The following is a 24,804-nucleotide window of genomic DNA, read 5'->3' as shown; positions in this document are numbered from 1 at the left end:
AAGCTACACAAGCTGACAAGAATCTGGTGTGCTGGGGTTCTTACTGTCAGGTACTTAAACTGGTTGGGAATGGAGGCTCAAAGGCAAAACAACAGATTTAACATCCAGGTAATACATCCTAACTTGGAAGACTCAGAATAGCATTTAGCAAGAAAAATCCACTTATAACTTAGTAGCAAAACGTGAGCTGAGGTTTCCTTTGAGAACTCTAACTTTTTGTTAAGAGCAGTTGGTTACAAAGCTTTCTACTCAAAACTGTTTTGTTGGGTTTTTTTTTCCTCAGGAGTGTGGCACACGAGCCCTAACAAAACACATTTGACTTCAGCAGTCCAGTCAGTAGATTTTATTCGAAATGATTAAAGATTAATTTGGATTGCAAGGAAAAAAAAAAAAGGTAAGTCCTAAGCCAACACTTACCTAATGAAAGCAACTGAAACTCAGCAGCACTGAAAAGAATACCCAACAGAGATAAATACAGCTTCAACATATATTCATGGTCTGTCTAGAAATGTCTTTGATGTTAAACCTCATATGGCACACTTAGCATTTTTTATAATTCATTTCCTATGGAAACTAATGAGCTTAAGGGTGAAATTACCTCATTGAAAGTCAAAATGGAAGTGTGAAGAAAAGGAGGATGACCTGGAAAGCAGATTTAGAAGCAATTTTTGCATATTAAGCATTGCTGTGGGAAATAGTATAATTGGTTTTCTTCAGAACTTATTCCTTGGAATTGTGTAAGTGGTATTTCAGCTCCCAAACATCATGCAGAATGTGACATAAAATAGGTGGAAAAAATGCAAAATCCTCATATGTTCTTCTTCAAACCAAGATGCTCTTTTCCTAACTTTCAGTGACTGTTGACTTATTTTTAAGAGGGCAGACTGTAAAAAATAAGGCCCCTTTCCAGCAGACTTCTAAGGGACCATAGGAAACCAGATTTTTAGAACATAATTTGGAATAAGCCTTCGCTTCCCAAATTCCTAACTCCTTTTACTTGAATCAACTTATTTCCCTAAGCTCTTGCTGCAGGCTAGGCCATCTGCCCTACACAGTTGTACTGAAAACTAGAAATTGCTACCAAATGGATGTATTTTGTTTGCTGAGTGAAAGAGCTAATGATTAACCTTGGAGTGTAAAAGACTAAGTTTTTCCTGTTAAGTACAATGAGAACAGTTTCAGAGTTTAAGCAAAAATTATCCTGTAGAATTCAAGCACCTGAGCCACTCTGAGGGCTTTGGGACTGATTGAGATCAGCCTGTTGCCAGCTGGCCCAGCTGCCAGTGGCCATACATTTGTGCCCTCTGAGTCACACCAACAGCTTTCTTTATTCTTTATGAAGAAAGTGCTTGGAAGAGCTTTAGCTGTGCCAGATCTGATCTCCCAATATCAGCAGCTTCCTCAAACCAAATTAGTTTCAAGTCATTTGTTGACCTAATGGAGTATAAAACATTTAAACCCACCACTTAAATATTACCAGTTTTAAAGGCTATCAGCTCATCTTTCTGGTGCACAGAACAACACAGAGTTTTCACTTTTACATTACTTAACCTGAGTTTGAGCTTCATTTAAATTTAGTCAGACAGCTGGTTTAAGAACAGCAACATAGATTAGCTACAACATTAAAGGGGATCCAGCTTCAAGTATGGAAATGGCAGCAGCACAAAAATCCTGGGCTCCTAAACTACAGTTTGAAGCTTAACAACTCTGGCATCGCTGTCTTCCACCTCAGATACAACAGGGTGCAGACAAGTCCTCCTATTTACTCAGCAAGGCTAAAGCTCTGTTTAGAAAAAGTTGTATTAACAGTACTAATTTGAAACCTTATAATTTATATAAATTAGATCATAATAAAGATGAACACAGTACTACATTCCTTCTAGGCTGCTGTTAAATCAAGTGGTACAATACTTGTCACTTCTGTGTTTATGGAGTTGCAAGAAACTAAAATAGTATCTACTTTTTAAAAAATAGCAAACTTTGAAATTTGTTAGCATCTTGAAGCCCTCTTCTGTTTAATAGTCTTTTGTTTATATCATTAATTTATAAATCCTGTAGAGATACTGATGAGCCTTTGCAATAACATCTGACACTTTTAAGGAAGTTTGAGAATGACACAAAAACTCATGTCATTTTCAATTACTACAAGTTCAGGGATGGTATTTACCAGTAAAATCTCAACATTCAAATAACAGCTTGACCAAGCATTAGCAAGTGTTGCATACATCCATTTCTATGGTTAGAGTATATGGCACAGAAGAAAAACAGACAGACAACTTCAGTATCTTTTTTTATTTTTTTAATTAATAACTTCTTAGTTCAGGAAAAAAATAAACCACAAAAGAGAACTGGAAGAACTACTCTCCACCTTCTTTATAAAAGAACTTTCCTTGAAGAGAGAGACTATAAACCTTGTTCACCACTATGTCAAATCCTATCATAATCACCTCGGTTTTCACATCTATTCTACTACATTTCATGCTCAGCTTCCAAATGTCTCTTATAAAGGAGGTGGGGATGTGCTTTAGACAGGTTAAAAATATGCTGCACCTTTACAGTATTTAAACAATTACACCAAGCATAGTTCATACATTTATCACATTAACTATCACCTGGTAACCATACATTTAAAAAGGTCTAATGTAGAGTATGTAATACCCATGACAGATACTCTTACTTACTTAAGAGCATATAAAGATCAGGATTTATTCACCCTCCCCATCAGCAAGTCAATTTCTGATCTTTTCCTGGTACAATATAAATGACAAAAAAATCCCTTCATTCCATTGCACTACCGCAACCCTATATGCATAGAAAGGCAGATTAATTATCTGTGACAGGGAAAAGGAAGAGGGGTTTATAAAAAGAATTTGAAGAACATCTACTGCACAGGTAGTTTAGATGTTAAGCACATGAATTCTGCTGTTTGAGTTCTTTCCCCCCAGTTTTTTATTCTTATGGTCACACAATACACCCCTACACAAACATAACTTGAGTAAGTGCAAGTTACTCCTGACCAACAAAACAACTTCAGCATAAGAGGCTTGAACACCAGCACAGTGACAGGCTGTGCTGAAAGCCCATCTGGGGTGTGGGAGTGGTGAATGAGAATGTAAAGCACATTTCTGCATATAATGTGCAAAGGCTTGATCTCCACAACTGCACTCAATTTGCTACATGCACAGCCAGAGATGAAAATGAGATCAAAACCAGCTGGGAATGGTTGTCCTGAGAAGATACAATAAACCATTAAAAAATCTAAACATAAAATACAAAGCAACAGAACATTGTTAATAATACTAAAAGACAGAAACACACTGTTGTTGTTAAAAGAAGTTTCAAGTAATATTCCAGATCCAATTTCAATCCTACTCACAGGAGAAAATGCCCAGAGATTAGGAAGAGAAGTCCACACCAAAGTGTATTTTTAATAGCATAAGGGCATGGTCAACAGACCTATCCTTGCAACAGCTATTTTCAAAAATAAAAATCTAAACAGAAAGACATCATTCTAATTAGCATTCATATTAAGATGTGCATTACTGGAAATAGTTGGTTAATTCACTGCAACCAGTAGACACGATGTGCTGCATCATTTGTGCTCCATTACATCACAAGATACTGTGTGTACACTTTTTAACACCCAAGTATAAATCTTGCTCATAAAATAAGGCATACTTAAAAACAACGTGGTCTCTACAGAGGTAACTTGGTATGCTTTCTTCTCATTCTGCTTCACTCTTCTAGGTATGATGAAAACAAAATTGGTCCCAGTCGAGGTTTGTCAACATTAGCAACCAGATTATGATGAAACAGATTAGATCATATCAATCTATGGGGAAGGGGGAAAGTTGGGATTTCTTTACTTTTAATGACACTTGGGATGTCTCCCGAATGAGCTCTGCAGAAGGCATGAAAATAAAATCTACATTTACTACGTCTGTCAGTGACACCAGTGCTCCCCTTCACGATCCCTATCTCTATCCCTATCCAGAAATGCCTCCATATTGCTACAACAATTTGTCCAAACTCACTTATTTTCTGTAGGATTGTTCCTTTCAGTAAAGCTGCTATATTCTGTTTTAAATTATAGCTTTTTCTACATTTTCACCAGTGTATGCATGCTAGAGAACAGCTGCATTGCAGAGGTACATATTTAGCACATGGTATCAAACCAAAGAAGAAATACAAAAAAAATGAACCACCAGTATGTCCTACTGGCTGCTCTATGTCAAAAGCACTGTTTGGTCTTCTGATATAAAACACTAAAGAAGTAATAGTAGCAGAAGTCTGCTCTGCTTCAAGTATTACCCCAACTTTAAACATGATCTTCAAATTTTTGTGCAATTCTTTTTGTAATTTCACATGAATAAAACATCAACATGTCTAAACTAAGAAAGGAAACTACTACCTCCACTATAACACTGCACATGTGGTAGAAGCTTTAAGTTGAAACAGCTGTTTATTGGATGGATTTTAAAAAAATGAATATTAATGTGGTTTCTAGCCCAAATGCAATGAGTAGCAACAAAATATTGGACTACCGCAAAATGCAGTTACAAATATACACTGACAATCTCCTTCTTAAATATTAATGGCTCTTGAAATACCCATCAGATACTTGAAATACCCATCAGATACCCACACAAAACTTTTCTATTTTAAGTCTAACAATTTTTCTTAGTTTCTTCACAAGTAGTGCAAATACACTCCTTATTCTTAGGTCATCCCAAGATATGGCTGGTTTTTGTGTGTGTGATTTGTTTGTGTTCTTCACTGAAGTGATACAGGGACACTGCAGTCATGAGCATGGCATGCAATGCTTGCTGGACTACCTTGGGAAAAAAAAAAATCTACCTTATTCATGTACAGCTGGAAAATTCTACAAATTAAAAATTTCACATCAGGTTACCTGATGCAAAAGTTATTGATTCCCTGCTATGGGGGAACTGAGCAGATCCCCATAAACCTTAAACTGTACAAGCAGTGTAACAGGTTTTTGTCCCCTTCTACAGACTACAAGTATTCAGTTCTTGAATCGTGTTTGCTCACAAATGTGATTGAATTTCCTGAAATAAAGAAAAACATAAGAGTATTAAAATGTAACAAAGTTCTCAGAAGTCAGGCAACAAAAGCAAGTCAGCATGTTTCACAGGGTATTTTAAATGTTAAATAGTCTAAAGCAGGCCATTTACACACTAAAATGTCTGTTTTTCAGAACCTGGTTAGTTCATACTTTACTGCCATTTTACACGTAACAGGATTTTCAACATCTCTCCTGCCTAACCCTCTTTAGTTTTATTATGCACACAGAAAACCTGTTATTAAAAAGCATTCCTCTGTACTTCTGCATACTTCAAACCCAGAAGGCAATTAAAACAGGAATCGGTGAATTAACTTTCCCCTGCAAGATATTAGTAACTTTTAGTAGACAGCATTACACAAGCCATTAAGAACTAGAATTAACCAGGCTGATAATACATTTCAACATAAACACATTGTCTCAGTGGCTTAGAATCTTCTGGAAAGAAGTTTTTCTCAGCCTGTATTATGTAAGTTTTATGGGAATGGCAAACCTGTCATCATGGATTAAACAGGTAACATAATTTTATACCAAGCACTTCTTCCCACTTCTCAAAAACATTTCATTGTTCACTCCTTGTGTTTCTCTTACTTGGGCCATGAGGACCCTGACACACAACTGAAACAGAGGTTGGGATGTTGAGTGTGTCACTACATGTGGAGGAAATGGTGCAAAGAAGACCCTGAATGTCCCCTCAGCTGAATTAGATCAAAGATAAGAAAAACCTTGCTCACATAACCAAACTACTTAGCAGAAAAATTTAGCTCAATTAAAAAAAAAATTCAATTAACTGGATATAAAGAAGTGGTATAACAGGATTGTTTGCTTTTATGGATTTTAGGAACTAAGAGTAGCAGCCAGTAAAGTTCTAGGAAGTGCTAATGCTTGGGGAAAAAAAAAAAAAGAGGAAAAAAAAAAAAGAAAGAAGGAGAAAGAAAAAAAAGGAAAAAACCCGAGTCATTTTTATTCCAGACAAAATTATCCACAACAGGAATAAAGATGACTGGTGAGTACTTTGACATTGAATTAACGCTAACATTTCAAAACAAAATCTCCTCTGGGAACACAGACAGTCCTGTAATGTGAAGTTACAGATAGCAGTGGTACTTCAAATTACATCTGCAACTTAAATCCAAAATTAGTTTTGAAAGCTATTTGGTAAAACCGTTGAATTTGTAAGAGACTGCAGATGAATATTTTACAAATCTGTCTTATGATCTGCTTGCCTGAGCTGCACAGACTGGTTATTTTCAACCCACATTACCTGAAATATTAAAGGAATTATGCTAAGCGTGTATGTACATTGCAACATTAGAAAGATACTGCAGAATCTACTATTCATTAAGGCAATTTCTCAGTAAGGGGTAATAGCTCCTCTATCTTAAATTAAACTGAGAATTTAGAGAATTATTCATAAGGCAGGAAGGATTTTTCAACCCTCCCTGAAACCAGTTTGCTCTTAGGGAGAAAATTTTTGTTTTCTTTTATGAGTCTTTAATATTTGTCTTACCACATGTGCATCTTTTTGTAAGAATGAAACTGCACTGGTCATCACTGGCCTTGATTTTTTTTTATTCAAGAGGCTTGATTTATTTTAGAAGGACATTTCTCATAAATGACCAGATACCAGGAATCCAAGGCCCCTGGACGTATTAAAACTCTTGACAAGTAGAGGGTTAATCTCTTTTCAGGCTTGATATTTAATTTTCAATGCATGCCAGATTTCCTGGGTCAGAGATGTAAGACCTAGAAACTCCTCAGGAACCTGCTGTGGCTTATGTTACATGCTCCAAGCTGCTCTTGTTACTAATTATTCCCACCAATTGATCCCTTCAGTGTAAGTTGTACTCACTAAAAGAGTGTCTCCTTCCACCCCAGTGGAAGAACAGACTCACGAAGTGTCAGCCATGGGCTACATCAACTTAAAAGTGCTGGCAGTGCCCTTCTGACATGCACAAAGGGCTCATTTCAAAGTTGTGTTAAAAACAAAAATGACAAAAAAAAAATCCTCAAAGCTCACCCAATTCTGCTTTATGCTGCAAGTTCTGGCACTTCAAACGTTGCTTTTTAGATTGTTGTTGATTTGGTATTTGGTTTTCTTTAAGGACACAAACCAAAACCACCTTCTAAAGTGTACAACTTACATGGCATGATGTGCTTTGACCTGAGTTCGACAGTTGCGTCCCCAGTAGCAATCAGGACGTGACGTGACAGTCACTACAAGAAGAACAAATGAAATGCTGCATTTATTACAAAAGTCATTAAAGGTGACCCAGATAATTAAGCCACTGCTAATGGTGGTTACTCATCAGAAACAAGACATGATTGGCAAGAAACGACTGCATCACTATATTGTTTCACCTTTCTGGAAACAAAGCAAACACTCTGTGAAGGACAAAAAATTGATTTTTAGTATTAAGTTGATGCAGACTTATGATGAAAGTATTTGGTTCTCAGAGCTGTCAGCTGAAGTTTTACCATTTAGTTTAATAGAGGTGGACTTGACACTCAGCATTTGTCTAGATATATTTCCATACAAAATAAAAATTATTAATTTGGGTAGAGTTTGTTGCTTCCCCCCCCTTTCACATACTACAACTCAGCTGTCCAGCAGCTGAACTCAAAAGCAATGCTAAGGACAAACCAGGTACACTATTCTTGCTCATTATGTACAGCAGCACAAGCAGAGTGCTCAACAGCTTAAGACTGGGAAGCTGTTGCTAACAGCAAGAACTAAATTGACAGAAGTAATATTTAAAAGCAAATTGTTGGAACAGCTTCTGTTCCAAAAAAATTTAGGTCTGAAGGAGGCACAGTTGCTTGCATGCTATTTTATACTAAAATTTTAAATGCAAATATTTAGAATCCATTTATGAAAGCATTCTTGTTCCTAGTTGAGAGCTGGTAAAATGTTAAATTGTTAAGAAGGTGCATCATTTTATGCATTTAAATGGGAAAATTAAATTACAGCAACTGGTTCCTGTTGACTATATTCTGATTTTACTGAATTCCTCTTTTCACTCTGCAGATATACTTATTCTACAGATGAGAAATGATACTGAAAGAAAAGGTTCCATTAGGGAGTCTGAAAATAACTATACAAAAGCTCAGCAGCTGACAAGTAAAGCAAGGAGCATCTGAGATATTAGCCCTGCAAGGAGATTTGCACTGGGCTACATGAAAGGGCCAAAAAAACCACAGATACAAAGATAAAACTGATGTTAACTCTTTAAGTGACTTCTCCTTCCTTACTGTGCAAAACAATTCCCACCTGGCAATTCAGCAACAGGAATATTCTGCCTGTACTGGTAGGCAAGTTCTCGGAAGCTGCGAAGGCCACAACAGTAGCAAAGCACTGTGTTCCCAGTAATTCTGTAATCTGGGGAGAAAACCAGTTTGTAAAAATGTAAGGCTTAATAGATCAGATTAAACTAAAGAGCCAAGACTGCACTGCTTCTGTACACAGAACTCCAAACTTCTTGATAACACTGCTGAGTTACAGCCAGACAAGGAGTCATGCACATGCAAACTGAACACAGCACATACCTGACAACATAAAAACTCCTCTTTGAAGAGCTAAGAGACTTTCATTTAACATATTTTTCCATGTCAGACCCCTGGATGCCAGGTAATCCTGAAAAGAGCAATTTAAGTGTTTAATCTAGAAAAATTTCCAACTTTAAAGAGTAAGCAAGCCACTTATTCTCAAATATTTCCAAATCTATCAGTAACTATGTTTTCAGAATGGGTTTATGCTGATTACAAGTAAAAATTAAATACCTGTAACTTAATTAGCATGATACATTCAGACCACCAATAAAACCTTCCACTAAGTATGTTTTTTTCAGATCTCCACTTGTGCCAAAAGTTTGCAAACAGATTCATTCCAGTCACACTCCCATCTACCTCAAATCAAGACTTCATCTGCTCTACCTAATTTAGGCAACCCTGTTATGGTATGGGCAAAATATTTGCCATACAAATTAGTGTGCAATTTAACTTGTCTGGGACAAAATATTTAACAAGCATTGCTTTCCTGGCACATTTTTATTGAATTATTTTTCTCTTAAATAATATTTTGGATGATTGTTTGGAGATTATTTGATCAGCCTTTTAGAATCAGGTTCTGCAAGTGACACAACGCTGCCACTGTAACTGTTAGGCAGCACATCACTTTCATTTCATCAGTGAGTACATCTTAAACTTTGCACATTTGTTATTATCACACACAATGATTTTTAAACATACCTTGAGGATATCTGATTCGTAGTGGTTGTTATTCAGGACGCCATCTAAACACTTCTCACCAAGATTTATTTCTAATCAGAAAAAGAAGAGTAAAAGTTACCATTTCTCACCCAAACCCCGTGGCCCTCACACATTTTCTGAAGGTTTCTCTGCTTCCTGAAATAACATGCACAGGCTCATGTGAGCACCCAGTACATGACTGCATTCAGTGTTTGCTAATGCATGTGATTTATAACTTCCAGTGGCAAAGACAAGATACTGAGATTTTACTATTTCAGCTTCAGTCCACAAACACTACCAGAGCTGCAGAAATTACCAGTGCTAGTAAAGCATATTTCATTAGCTCCAAACTGGAGCCAAGCCATTCCAACTGTTCTAATTTATTTATAAAAAATGTCAAAAACCCTTAAGTTTCAGATGGCTGCATGTTTAAGAGGGCATGGTTCTTTTCTAATCCATTACCATCAGATGTTCAGTGCTCTTGCACTGGTTTGTATGATTCTCTTACTAGACTGAAATACACCATTTTTTTTTATATTGGAAAGCATTGTGCTCAGCAAGTGTAGTTTCTAAGCCCAATATTGCATGAAGACACAAAGTTAAATCCTCCCAAAGTTACTACACATACCACTTCAATTTTTTGTGTTTGTGATGTGAGGACACAGCCCTTATTTCTTTTTGCATGACTGTGCGACAAACTAATCTATGTCTCTTAAATTACTTAAAGTTCCAGACAGACATTATTGCAAACAGGCTCATAAGTAACAGATTACTGCACAATACCACAGAACGGTGCCAAGCAGCCAAAACATGCCATGCGAGTGCAGCCCCAGTACAAGTGACAGAAGGGTTGCAGACAAACTGTGCCTGGAAAATAACAAAGAAAATCCCTGTAAGGACTTGAACACAACAAAACTCAACAGTTACCATTCTCATAAATCAGTAACAACAGATCCCTAATAAATTTGGTTTAAAAAAGGTACAACTTTCTCATTTAAAATACATTCTTTAAAGGAATAATAAATTCCGCAAAGGAAGATTCTTTCGTGCTGTCACTACGAGAGTCTGAATAAAGAAGATCCATATAAAAAGCAGTCTTTTAAGTAAATTTAAGTTTAATAATAAATACGGAGAAAGTTAGCTCTGCAGAAAATAAAATAAAAAATGTACACACATTGCTGAGGAGCAACATGAGGATTCTGTTCACGCTCTGCTCTTCGGTCAGGCATTGGCTGAAAGCAGCAGGTGCATATTACATGACTTCCTTGAGCAGGACACACATATTCCTGAACAGCTGGATGAGTTAAAAAGAAAAAAAAAAAAAAGATAGATTGAACAATGTACACAATTGCAATTTGGATGAGGAATCTTAGTGAATACACAAAAACGTCAAAGTAACAAACAAGCAACCTTTTTACCAAGACTCTATAAAACAGCAGAAAAACAGCATTCAGACTTCTAAACTGCACAGGTGTGTGAAATATTTCAGTATGTAGAACAGTTTAAGAACTATAAACCATCAGCAACCCATTCTGGGAAATCACAGGAAAACTGCAGCCAAACGTTGCATTTGCAAAGACACTGGTGTGGAGCTGCTCTCAGTCCTGTGAGAGGGAGCTTGCTTAGGTCTTAGTTCATTGTCCTAACACAGCTCATTGCTTAGCTCAGGGGAGTTGAAGATGATCTTTAAGGCTCCCTTCCGACCCAGGCCATTCTGACTGTGCCTCGGGTGTCTGAGTTGCAGTATTTTAGTGCTGCACTGCTGGGGCAATGTGACACTGACCTGCAGGGAAGTTGGCAGAGGTTGATGGAGCATCTCCCAGAGCCTGCATTCCTCCTGCCTCTGTCTCCTGCCCTGTGCCAGGCACAGTTGGAACAGAGTGTCTTCGGTACCCTGGGCACTGTCTGCATACTATATATGGTTGACTGAAAGAATAAAATAAAGTCATATGAAATTATACCAAACAAATGCAAATACAACTTACATTACTATGCTAGACAAGGTTGATCAGACTCTCAAGAGTTTAAATTTAGGATTTCCTCATTCAGTAACGGATGGAAGTTTAGGTAACTCAGTACCTTACAGCTCTGAAGACTGCAGTAGTTGTGACAGATAAAAACTTTGGTTTTTGTAGTATTCCTCAAGAAGTTTTAAACAAAAGGAAACTAAAAAAAAGAGCAACGTGACAGAAAGAGAGAGGAATAAAGCTGGAATAGTTATCTACATGAAGAATTCTTCTGTTCCCCTGTAGACATTTAACAAAATGTGTTTGCTGTTGAAAATAAAGAGGAGGTATTTTGGTACTTGGGAATTCCTAAGTCAAGCATCAGCTGTCTTGGTACCATACACCCAGTGAAAGGAGCATTCCAGACACATAAGAAAGCACAATCATCACAAATGCACTCATAGGATCATGGACTGCTTTACCTCCTAACAAGATCTTGGGCAGAAACCTGTCCTTTTTTGTTGCACAATTCACCATAGTAACTGTTGGTCACAAACTGAATCTTACTGGACTTCTAGGAAGTTCTAATTTTTGCTGTCTGCTCAAGGTTCAAAAGGATGGCCAGCAAAACTGCCAAGGTAATTACTGTCAAGAATGAACTTACCTGAAAACAGATTCATTCTGGCAGTGATCATGGAAACACTATCAGCAATAACAGCATTTGTGCAACTATCTCAGTTTGTCTGTGCATTCAAACATAGGTATATCTAATTCAGCACACACCTTAGAAACAGACATACCTGATATCTGAAGATTCACTATCTACATCTGACAAGTCCAGTAAATCTTCAGAACTTCCCTCCTCATCTGAAAAAGATCTCCGCACCTTAGGCTGTAACATGTCTTGAGTAATTTTGTTTCTGGCATCCATGCTCCGAACATCATCTTCATTGCGACATTTATCTGGCATGAGAACCAAATTCAAATTTCAAGATAAAGGAACAGCTCACATCCCTGATCTGCACTCTACTTTATTAACACAGTTACCATTATTGTGTTTTTATTTCCATAAGACTTGGTTTTGGGTAAGAGAGTTCTAGACCATCTTAGTTAAATTCCCCTCTCTGATAAGGAAGCCTGGTATCAGGCAACTTAAGTTTGGTTTTCAAGAGGCCATGGTCAAAGTTAATTAAATCTACATTCAAATATACTTTTCAGAAGTATCCTTCTCATGATTAAGTAACAAAATTAAGAATTCTCGGCATACTCACAGTATTAAATCATCTTCCACAGGTCATTATGTCATGTTAAATGCACTCATTTTCTGACAAACCATGTCAGAGAAAACAGCAGGAAAATAAAACACACAGGTATTTTATAGACAACAGTGTGTGCAGACATCAGTTATGCAGATCATATGTGACAGCCATCAGATTCTGCCACAGACACTGTTCAACTTGCCTGGATGCTGAATCAGATAAGCTTCTACCAGGTTGTTCAATATGTGATTTTTACAAATACGTTCTACTGGACAACGACAAGTTGGACATAGCGAAGATCTTTCCATCCATCCTGAGTAGCAGGCAGCACAAAAAGTATGCATACAAGGCTGCAAGCTGCAAAACAAGCAAATGGAGTCAAAATACAAATCTTCCATTTTTTCAGATACAACCATAACACTCTAAAAAACTATTTAGCATTGATTTGACTATATAGATGAGGTAGGGAAAGGAAAATCAATAGAGCTTGTGAAAACACTGATTACCCTGACCTCCTCAAACAGTTGTCACTGAACATCTTGCATTATTACCACATGATTAAAGCTTTTGTCACTCTTACATACCTTACACAGTCATGCAGCAGTTCTTGGCAAATAATGCAAGTTAACGTCTCTTCCATCTTATCTGGTTTTACATTTGATGTTTTTGCATCTTCAGAGCCAATTTTAATTATACATTCACTAGGAGCTGCTGGTGAAAGATTTGGACAAGTGTCTTCATCTACAAAGACAGAAAGAGAGAGTTTTCAAAAGGTTTTTTTAACTTATTTTTATTTAAGTATTAAAAAAATCCCTGAAAGATATGCACTGATTCACTGTTCACTGGCAACAGTCCCAAAAGAGTTTCTTGCTTTACACACTACAGCTTCTGCTACTGAAGACATTATTTTCATGGGACCAGAAATCAAGTAAGCAAGACACATGAAACAAGCTGAAGGATTGATGACAGCAGTTGTAATTCAATTTGGAGGGGAGAGGGTGAGGGTTAAGTTGCAGAATACTGTAGTATACTAGCCTCTTCTTAGTTTCTTCTTAGCAGGTTCCAAACTTTCTTCCTCCCCTGTTCTTTGAGAATCTGATTCTGCATTTTCTTCATCATTGATTTCAGGAACGATTGCAGAAGCTTCAGCATTCATCTCCAGCTTTTCATGCTTGTCGTGCAGTGCTCTTACACACATGGATTCTAAGATGGGGCAAGCAGGCACAGGAGTGACAACTGAGGACTGTGATCCTATAAAATAAAAACAGAAACATGAACATGGCTGTACACAGCTATGGGACATGTGAAAACAAAAGGTACTCAAACCCTGACGAGGCACACGCATCAATCCAAACATCTGAATAGGAAAAAGTGGAGCAGAAAAGCAATGTCTGCATAACTTCCTAAACACACTCTGAACCAATCTGACTAATTGGAAGACCTGGGGGTAAACAACCTATTAGTTGTGTAACCCTACTTAAAATCCCCATTCCTCTTTCAATTGCAGAGTATTTATTCATAAGACTATTATCCACACCAGGTCTTCCTGACAAAGATGCCAGGCAGGAGTTATGCAATAGTGATCATACATAAGAGGTTGGGATCACAGCAAAGGGAAAGCTTTGTTTCCATAGGAGCCAATGAAGTCCCGATGAACTGCTGACAAATGCATAAAGGAATTCTCACAATTCTTTCACTCATCCATCAGGATTTACCCTGCCTGCTCATAGAGAGAAAGTTAAAATACACATATCCACCTGGTAATTTCACTAGAACTTTACAAAGCAAATTCTAAAGACCGAGACAGAGGTAAGAGATCAATCTATTTAAATTCAAAACTGGAGCAACAGTTGGTGAGTTGGACTCAGTGATCCTCAGGGGTCCTTTCCAATTCAGTATATTCTATGATTGTGTGATCAAACTTTAAATACTTGACACAAGTCTCACCAGATGTAGATGGATTATCCTGCTGAACAGACGCAGACTCAACCGGAGAGGTAGAAGAAGCATTAAAGAGGTTAGATGTAGAAGTAGATGGCTGTGGTTCCTCATAGCAAGACTGAGTAGCTGACAGTGATGAGGTAATTTGGGTCTCATCATTACTTCTTCCTGTACTTGAGGTATCTTTGGTCACATGGCATTGGTTTTCTACATTAACTTCTACAGTTGGAAGGGGGGAAAGGAAAGAAAAATATCTGTGTGACAGTCACCATATCATGGCTTCAAAATTCCAAGGAATCAAACTCTCTCAAGAGGGTTACATTAGTCATTGGAGCTTAGCTCCTCTTCATGGATCTTGAATTACTTCCTTACCTACTGGTTCTTGAGTTGCATCATGTTTTGTGTTTAAGGATTCATAAAGATAAGCAACATCTGAAAGAGATTTAAAAATATTCATCATACTCTTTAAACAAAAATTCACTAAACTTAATCCCACATAAATAACTTCAATTCACAAGTGGCTGCATCCCCAAAGTGTCTGACAATGGAAGAGGCAAACGAGGGGTCACCTCAATAGTACCATGTTAATACTCCTACTTAGGAGGCAATTAGGAGCAGCACAGCAAGATCTTTTCTTCTCAGGAAACCAGGCAGAGCAGCTTTTGTGTGACGTTTAACTTGTGCCAGCCATGGAACCAGAGGCTTAATCATTTCTTAAACCTAAAATCTGTTCTGTCAGAACAGACTGTATTTTTACTGATATTTGAATCAAAGTTCTTCAAAGAAGCTTATTATTTCTGAGCTCACTTCTCAACCTCTTCAATCAATATTATTTCATTTCTTTGGGAGATACATGAACTCTCAAAAATACCAATTAGGACATGCCATAAATTTCAGCCAGAAACTAATTTAGACTCTATTAATAAAACCAACTGATAATATCCTTTTCTTTTCCATCTTACTTCAACTTAATATTGTTCCAAAAATTCCTCTAACTTGCTACCTTTTTGTCACCTCCAACCACCTACAAGCAAATAAGACTTAGTTTGTAGCAATCCTTTTTCTGATCAGAATTTAAAAGAGTCTCCTTCAGTAGGACTTAGAATGGACAAACAGGCATGCCAAATATAAATTCTTCTCTGTGTTTGAAGATGGAAAAGCTGAAAAAGCAAAAATTGAGGCTTGGTAATTTAACTGCTTATTAACCCAAACAGAAATCAGTGATTCAGTTCATTACCTGGAAAATTCACCCAACTGATTCATCTAAGTAGAATCTAATGCAATAGTGCCAACTTAGAAAGGACTTGTGAGATAAACTATACAGACAGAAAAATACAGCTTATCATTGCTTCATGTAATATTTACATCAGACAGTATAAATCTGTCTGTAGATAAATTAATGGCAATTTCATAAAGGAAGTATTTCAACGGTGAGTTTGTATCCAGAATTTTTTAAATTAACAGTTCATATTGTAAATACAGCATTGTTCCAGGTTTACCAATTCTACTTTCACTGTAGGGCTTTCCCCATCTCCCCCTCATTTCACCTCTTCCCTCTTTAAAACAAAAAACCCCAGCATACACACAAAAAACCCCACACACACAAAACAAAAAGCTTCTGCAGCCTTTCCTACTGGTGCCAAAAACTGCTTCACTGGGATATATAAAGTATCACTAACTACCCCAGCAATTTGATTTCTAAAAGAAGCACTGGACATGTGATTAGAACCTCATTACTTACCATTCCATGCATTAGTTCTACCAAAATTACTTCCAGGCACATTTCAATTTCAGACAGTTGCTCAGACTTGTCTCTGTAAAAACTGGCACATCCATGACCTCTTCTCTAGAGACTTGTTTTAAACATATTTCTCTTTAAAAAAGAACTACTCAATTTTATTATACTGATATTTCTTTTCCCTCATGACTCAAGAGAAAATGACTAAGAATGCCATTTAAAAAATATTATTCACTTACTGTTCTCTGGCTCATTTTTTCTGTAAACAACATAGATCACATCCCCAGTCTGTAGTGGGTATGTCTGCTTCTTAACCACTTTCAGTTTATTAATTACTGTTCCATTAGTACTGCAAAGAGAAAGAAAAGATAACTTTGCATAAATGTTTTCATAATTACATGGGAGAAGGAAGGGAAAACACAAGATACATTTAAAGAAGAAAAACTATTGGCTGCCCCCCAAAAATATAAGTGAACTAAAAAAATTAAAAAAAAAAAAAGGAAGTCTAGAAACAAAAAATTTCTCCCAAAGACAGAAGTGCAGAGCCACTGGAACTTCAAAGCTCATTTGCAGTTACTGGTAAAGAGATGGCAGTTGACAGACAAAAGATCCCTGATATTTGGCCAACGTCTCCAAATAATTAGATGATTGTTTCTGTACAATAGTCTCCACCCTTTAAGTATAAAGTCCAAAAGGACAACACGAGTTCTATTCAAAAAGTTCCAGGCTGTGTCTTCCAATTAACACTGGGAATCTCATAAGACATTCTCTGACAAAGGAACTTCTCCTGTACAGTCAGGGATGCCATGCAGCATTAATTTCCCCCCCCCTCCTCCTTCACAAAGGAAAAAAACTAAAATTGTGAGGTTACTTGGACTGTTTGTGACTTGAAAGTGAGAAGTTAACGAGGTGGAAAAAAGTTATACATAATGAAAGATGAGATGAAATTAATTGTTTGGATATTGATAAAAAATTCAAGACTTGTAGAAGAAATTAAACTAGGGAAAAGGAAAATGCAGAGCATCGCTGATTAATTTCTTTATCCCCTTAACTATGGGTGATGTTGTATACACAAGCCATTAATGTTTTATAACCAAGTCAAGTTATTCAAGTACTGAATAATTCCAGCTCACTTGCAGTAAGCCTCCTTCAGGGCTGCAGCCCTCTCTGCAGAATTTCAGACTTCTGCCACTCAAAATCCCAGCAACTGGTGCCAAATATGAACAAACAGAAAATGCCTGCTTTTCCCTTTCTGCAGAGCAGCCGCAAGAAGTAACAGCAAAGCTGTGCTGCCACCTCCTGGAGGCACTGCCCGTGCCCAGGGCACCACGGACTGTCCCTCACTGCAGGGGAGTAATTTGGAAGTCAGCACCTTCCCCCCTCCTCTTTTCTAACACAAAAGTATGAATTCAAAGTTCAGAAGGAAAAACAAGCCCTTTGGAAGCACTACAGCAAGTCTTGATCAAGGTATTAGTTCTTGGTCTTGCTGCTGCAGCTGCTTCCACCATCTACGTGGTTGAATCAGCCAATCCAACATAAATAATGGGATACCAAAAAATAGAAATGCTACTTTAAACATCAAGAAATAAACAAAATCTTTGGGTCACATTGACAAAACTTCAAGCTTCTGCAAGCAAGAAAACTACTTATAGCTTGTCTTTTTTCCCTCAGGCATACAGATGCTGACTAGGCTGAAAGACAGAAGCACTAAAGAACCAGACCAGAGAAATCACTAAATGAATGCCACAGAGTGGCAGTTAAGAGAAAAACAGAATTTTAGTCAGTCTGTTAGAAACAACACTGATTTTTAACTTCGTAGTGTTGGTAGCGATAACATGTTAAAGAAGATTACTTTGAAGCAAAATTTGTATCTCCCTCAATTGCCCAATAAATAGTAAAGTTTACACCAATCCCTGAAACCCGTCAGAGGGCCTTTAACAAAACTAGGAAACAAATTTGACTTCCTCAGTTTTCCAGAAGGCACAACACAGCATGCATCTCCCATCTGCCCCAAGTGTTCTAGACCTTCTTTTGTAATAAATCAGCTAAATTCGAGTAACAAGACTTGTCTTTTACTGAGTTTTAGCTTCTACAGGCAATTCCTAACCCAGACACTTCACTAAACATAGGGGGAAAAATGTCACAATAAAGTATTTATGCAGTAGCTCTGTCATGACTGCCAAGTTCCAAGATGATTCTGGGGGACAAAAATTCAAGGTATTTTTGGGGAAAAAAAAAAAAAAAAGAAAAAAACCCCAAACATCACACATCTAGTAACCACTCAGGCTTGGTTTCACAAAGCAAGCTCCAGAAAGAACTATGCAAGACCCTGCTCACCAAATTGACTACAGACAGCCAAATCTTTTCAATTCTGTAGCTACACAGACTTCAATGAGAGTTGACTAATGAATTACTTGGCACACATGGACCCAGATGTAGTGGGAATAAATGGATATCACTTAGCACAGAAAATCATAAGCTTTTCTTCAATGCACTAGTAAACTAAAGCAGTTGTAGTTATCTCTCAGCCAATAACCAAAGGGAAAAAGATTATTCAGCTATCCCAGATAATTGTATTGGTCTTTCATTTCCAATTTCAGGCTTTAGAATGAGGCTTTTAACAGATATGGTGACATTCCAGATTAATATTGTGGGTATTTTTTAACCAGACACACATGATAAATTATGACATTTGTACATTCCTCTGATGTTTCAAATTAAAGTCCCCATAAAGTAAGCAGAAAGTACAATGAGAATCCCAAACATGAAGGCCATTCGTTAGGATTTGATATTGAATTGATGCCAACTGGCTCTACCATTCTTCAAGGGGAGAAGAAAAACAGCACTATCAGATGTAATTTGTCTCTATTGTGAAACTATGTCACAAAAGGTTCCAATGTCACTTTTTTAAACAGTGAAAGAAAAAAATCAGGCCTTGATTCAATTCCAATGTGGTTGATGACTCTACAGTTTCACTAATGAACCATAAATTGTGTTTACTTCCCAATCCCATCTGCTGTGCAGAATTGACGTGAACAGCTTCACTCAGAACAGGGTTACTTTTGAACTAGGTGAATGATCTGTATTTTAAGAAACCTTCATATCCTTCCAAGAAAAATGCCAGTCTAATCATTTTTTAATAATTATTTGCATCCATCCAGGAAAAGAATGTAGTTTATGTTAAAGCTTCTGGGTTAAGAGTTATCTGCTATTTAAGTGCATATAATCCTGAACACCCTGCAATGTGAAATGAGTTTTGAATTCTATTAAAGTACAGAATCCTTTTTGTACTGTAATTCTCCACTCTTTCAATGTTCATAGACATAGTTTTGACTGGAGGGTGAGGAGAATTTAGTAGCAGAAGGGACACCAGCACCAGCTGCAGATCAACCTCCGATTTACTCAAAGAAAGGGAATATCTGCTTGCCTGTCATATGAGTATCAGCCCTGTGTAAATCGTTTCCTGATCTGAAACATCACTTACTACTTAGAATCTCAAAAGGAAAAAAATCCTAGAAAATAACAAGAAATTACATTAGTTGTCTTTAAAATTTCTTTTTCAAAATGGAGAATCTTACAATTGCTTTTACTGGGAGAAATCCAACTGCTGCCTCCACTGTGTTAGGTCAGCTTGTACAGTTTGTTTTCTTTCAAGCAGTATAAAGCAACTAGTGCATGCTTTGGAAAATAAAGCAGAAACATATCCCAAAAAAGGGTGAGTCTGAGTATTTTATTGTACTATTTGCTAACTCTTTGCTTTTGTTACTTCCAAACTTTTATTTACTCAGTAATTTTGAATGCTCTATGCATTTTCTTCCACCTGCAAGTTTTGGGTAATTCTTTCCAAAGAAGATTCAAGAACTCATTATGCTATCAGAAGATAAAACCCAGTGTTGGCTGCCTACATATATTTGATGATATTCTTTGGATCAGCTACAAAAGAGAAACAAAGTCCACTCAGTTTGACTATCCCACACTCAGTGCCTCCTTCAATGCATTCCTCTTCACCAGAAAAATCTGAGCTTGACCACAGCAATGTTTCCAAACTATTTTCCACTTCAGAGAAGAAAAAGCTGACATTGCAGTATTTTTCTGAGACTCTGGGCATCTGTACTGCCAACTCAAACATTCAAGAATCATCTTCTCTCAGCCTGATTTTTTGGGACTCATCTGCTATTTGGCACAAACATTGGAAGACCCAGAAGAACCAGAAGAGTCTTCCACAGGCAGTCATATCAAACCTGTTTGGTTTCTTGATTCAGCAATTGGCAGCCACACTTCAACTCACAGGAGGGAGAGCATTCCAAGGCTTTGCTCTTTGTTAAGATATACAGAATTGTAACAGGCACAAGCAGCTTCCTGGTAACACTCCAAGGGTGCAGCCTTTCTGCTACACTACCCTGTAACAAGCCTCACCTTTTCATGAATATACCATACACAAAAACTTTAATTTGGCTTTGCTAGTTTTCTGCTGGCTGCACCTTCTGCCTCAGGGGGTGGGTATGGGGAAAAAAAATAAAAGAGGCAGGAATGTTTCTGCATCATGCACAATTTATTCAGCTTCTTCTGTCATAACATTGGTCTAAACCAATTCAGCCACAGACAGTTTCTCAAGCTTAGATTTACAGCTACACTCTGAGACTGCCATGATAGGCAAACATGGCTTGGTTTGTTGTTGGGAACATCCTGAAATTCAGGATTATATTAGAGAATGACAACTGTAAACCTTGCCTAGATATCCCAGCTAAGCCTGATATTTTCCCCAAAATTTAGCATTCCATCCCACAGCTTCTGGGAGTAAAAACCCTTCAGGAATCTATCCTGGACCTATCTCTAGTTACAACCTTGAAGAGGAGAAAGAATACACCCTTATCAGGTTTGCAGACGACAACAAAGCAGGGGTAGAGCTGCCATCAGAGGCACTTTGGCAGGCCAGAGGAATGTGCCCATGATGTACATAGATAAAGAGGAAAGTTTCACATTTGAGGTTTTGAAGGATATCACGTTAAATCCCTGTTCCAACAGTCCAGAAGGCAATTAAATATGTTATTGTGGCAGCTCAGGGCTAGTATCAAATACCTGCTGAACTTTTTACAAAAGTACCTCCAAGAATATTCTGAGAAACCAACCTTGTATCTTCCAATGACACTTGACCAGATTCTTCATCCACGATGATTTTACAGTGATCTCCAGACACCAACTTGTTGCCAGGGAAAGATAAGTCACAGCCTTAAAAAGAAAGCAGATTTCCCAGCGTGCTTAAAAATACACATTACACAGTCAGATCAGCATTCTACATGGCTATAAATGCAACACAAACTGACTCATGTACATCTGCAATAGTTCAAAACTTCTACTGTCACACAGGCAGCAACACAGCCTAGTGTGAGATACACAAATACAAGTGGTGAGATACCCCATGTGCTGATATGAAACTTCAGCCATTTGAAAGGGTTTCAGTTCCCTTCCCCCCGCACCAATCCTAGCCCTCAAAGATGGAAATCAAATCACAATTACTCTGTTCTAGAGTGGTACAGAAATAAATCCACATGTATCTGAAGTGCTCAGGTTAACTCCTAAAGGCACACATCTCACAGCACCCACCTCTTCTTTCACATCATTGTGATGCTGTTTCATTGGATTTAACTTCTGTTTTATTCTGTGTAAAGGGGAGAAGTAGTAGGAACCAATAACTGATTTTAAAAAAAGTATCACTGCTCTATCTTACAGTCTTTTGTTTGTTTTTAAATAGGAAAGTTTTCCTCATCTCTGTTGACAGCATTATTGTGTTAATAAAGCTGAAGAGAATTACAAATCCAGGACCAAGATTTAGGGATACACAGGAGAAGTGTCATGGCAATGTGGATGTGATAGAAACCTTCTTACCTACATCTCAAGGGCTCTGAGAAAATCTACTCTTTTTACTTCACTTTAACATTGAATATTCAAAGCTACACTCAAGGTTCCCCACTGATCTCTCACAAACGACTCAAAATACTTGCTTACACCAAAGTTATAATTAACAACCATGATTCCCTTCCACCTGTTCACACCGTGGGTGCACTGATCTCAGCCTGCCCAACAACAGATCCAGAAGGAAAGTAGTAGCCACTACCTCAAAGAAGCAAATCTAATGCTCCTGGAGACTCGTAAGTATCGCTTATAAAGTCACAATTTGGTATTCTGGTAACCATCCATTTTATTAATCCACTAGCAAACAGCTATGAAAGCAACTAAACACAAAAGAATTCATCTTTTTTTTCTGCCAGACAATCCTCAAACAGACATCAGCTTGAAGAATTTACCCACAGCTTAATGATTAGCAATCTCAATAGATACCACCTACTGTATATTTGCAAAACATTTTTCCCACAAGACACTGCCCTTCTCATAGAGCTATAGCGTCTGGTGTTTGTTCATAACTATTTACAGGATGTGACTGATCAGCCAAAAAGCTTGAACTGATGAACAGGAAAAAAAAAAATTAGTAGTGTCAAGGCACAGTAAAAGAAAGTTAAAACACTTCAATCCTTGTTTCAAACACACTAAGCATGAAATCTTTAAAATAAAGGCAAATAGTACAAGCCCTAGCCTCTGGGAATAAAGCTTTCAAATCGACTCTCAGAGAAACTTTCAGTACTTGTTGGCAGTCTTTACATGGCCAGAAGAATTAAGGGCTTTTATGTGGGTGTTTTCTTTTCTGTGAAGCCGAAGCATTTTGCATTGCAGTTCCAACTTATTTTAACCACAGAAACAAAATGAGAACGCAAACAGGACCGAAGCACAGAAACTTCTGAATCAACAATCGGTTTTCCTTGCCTATACAAACGGCCACAGACTACCTAAAAGGCATACTGACTTTGAAACGTGTCCGTGTCACAAGTTACGGAAAACAAAAAGGTCAGTATAAAACCACTTATTCACAGAGCTAAGAGGTAAATTAGGAATACGGGATGGCCTGGCAAGCACCTCCAACAGCTGAAAGCACCAAACCCAACTAGTTTCAGTCCACCTTCCAGTGCTGTGGAGGCCAGGAGGGGGGATGGCTGCTGTCCCCCAAACACCGCCCCAGGCCAGCGCAGCGCGTCCCTGTCCCACCTTTCTTCCGCCCAATGGTCCATTCTCTTTTCAGCAGCAGGACGTGCGGCTCTGCCTCATCAGCACCCAGCCGGATCAGCTTCCCCCAGGGCTGCGGCTGCTGCTGGCTCTGCTCGCCTCCTTCCGACTGCTCCATTTGGATTCACATCTGACAAAAACAAACAAAGCGAACCCAAACCCCATCATCACACGGCACCCGGGGGCCACAGCGTTCCGTGGCACCCCCGGGGGCCGGGCCCTGCGCGCCGCTGCCCCGCAGCCCCCTCGCGCCCCCAGGGGCTCCCCCGGCCCCGCCGCTCCCTTTTGTGCGGCGCTGCAAAACCCTCCCTCCCCCTCGGCCCCCAGCCGCCAGCCCACTCCCTTCCCTGCGCCCCCACCCCGCAGGGCCGCTCCCCGCCCCAGGGGGACCGAGCTGGCGGAGCGAGCCGGGGCGGCCTCCGTCCGTCCGTCCGTCCGCTGCCTTCTCAGGAGCGGGGCGGGGGCGGCCGGCGAGGCCCAGGGGTGCGGGGCCCCCGCTGCGCGGCGCGGCGCGGCCCGTCCCGGCCCCCCTCACCCCAACGCGGCGGCCCGGGCGGCTCCTGTCAACAGACATTGCCCCATCAGCTGATGCCAGCGGGGCGGGGCCCGCACGCCCATTGGCCGGCGCGCAGCGAGGGGGCGGCTCTTCCGCCGCTCACCACCGAGCCGCGCCGCGCCGGCCGGAGCGCCGCAGCTTCCGGTGAGGCTGCGCCGCGCGCCGCCCGTAGGGAAAAGCGGGGCTGCGGAGGGGCTGAGGCGGCGGCGACGTCCGGGCGGACATGTTGGCTGTGGGCAGACATGCTGGCTGTGGGCGGACATCTTGGCTGGGGGCGGACATGCTGGCTGGGGGCGGACATGTTGGCTGTGGGCGGACATGCTGGCTGTGGGCGGACATGTTGGCTGGGGGCGGACATGCTGGCTGTGGGCGGACATGTTGGCTGTGGGCGGACATTCTGGCTGGGGGCGGACATGTTGGCTGTGGGCGGACATGCTGGCTGGGGGCGGACATGCTGGCTGTGGGCGGACATGTTGGCTGTGGGCGGACATGTTGGCTGTGGGCGGACATGCTGGCTGTGGGCGGACATCTTGGCTGGGGGCGGACATTCTGGCTGGGGGCGGACATGCTGGCTGGGGGCGGACATGCTGGCTGGGGGCGGACATCTTGGCTGTGGGGGCGGACATGTTGGCTGGGGGCGGACATGTTGGCTGGGGGCGGGCCCGCCGGCCGGACAGGGCACGCGCCGCCATCTTTGTGGCGGGCAGGGCGATCTCGCCGTGAGCCGTGTGCCGGCAGCCGGCTGAGGTCGTTTCGGCGGTCGCATCCGCTGAAATATTGTTGCAGTCTGACTCTTGGATGTTGAGCAATCATTGGTTTGCCAGCCGCGGCTAAATAAAGAGCATACGTGCTGGTCCAGGGCCAGGGTTTAAAAGGCAAGCTCGGACTGAGGCAGGATCAGCGCCCGGGAAGGGCGG

At 39.6% G+C, this 24,804-nt stretch overlaps 1 protein-coding gene across 1 annotated transcript; it reads right to left on the bottom strand.

Moving 5' to 3' along the window:
* Positions 1–2,284: 2,284 nt before the first annotated feature.
* Positions 2,285–23,843, bottom strand: CHFR (checkpoint with forkhead and ring finger domains). Its single transcript, XM_069030650.1, has 18 exons — positions 23,691–23,843; positions 23,314–23,461; positions 21,345–21,444; positions 16,455–16,564; positions 14,850–14,909; positions 14,484–14,696; positions 13,572–13,787; positions 13,121–13,277; positions 12,739–12,893; positions 12,078–12,240; positions 11,115–11,257; positions 10,506–10,625; positions 10,115–10,198; positions 9,332–9,402; positions 8,630–8,717; positions 8,355–8,462; positions 7,228–7,300; positions 2,285–5,069 (listed from the first exon to the last, which is right to left on the bottom strand). The coding sequence occupies exons 2-18, from the start codon at positions 23,447–23,449 to the stop codon at positions 5,027–5,029; spliced, it is 2,040 nt and encodes a 679-aa protein (XP_068886751.1). The 5' UTR covers positions 23,450–23,461; positions 23,691–23,843; the 3' UTR covers positions 2,285–5,026.
* Positions 23,844–24,804: the final 961 nt, after the last annotated feature.

Source organism: Aphelocoma coerulescens, chromosome 15 (genome assembly GCF_041296385.1).
Source record: "Aphelocoma coerulescens isolate FSJ_1873_10779 chromosome 15, UR_Acoe_1.0, whole genome shotgun sequence".
Lineage (NCBI taxonomy): Eukaryota > Metazoa > Chordata > Aves > Passeriformes > Corvidae > Aphelocoma > Aphelocoma coerulescens.
This window is presented reverse-complemented; position numbering and strand designations above follow the sequence as displayed.

Coding starts and splice junctions, on each gene's coding strand:
- CHFR (XM_069030650.1), bottom strand. CDS start 23,449: ATGGAGCAGTCGGAAGGAGGCGAGCAGAGCCAGCAGCAGCCGCAGCCC. Junction 10,199..10,505: donor TCATGTTGCTCCTCAGCAAT/GTGTGTACATTT, acceptor GTTATTTTCCAG/GCACAGTTTGTCTGCAACCC. Junction 5,070..7,227: donor GTCAAAGCACATCATGCCAT/GTAAGTTGTACA, acceptor TCTTTATTTCAG/GAAATTCAATCACATTTGTG.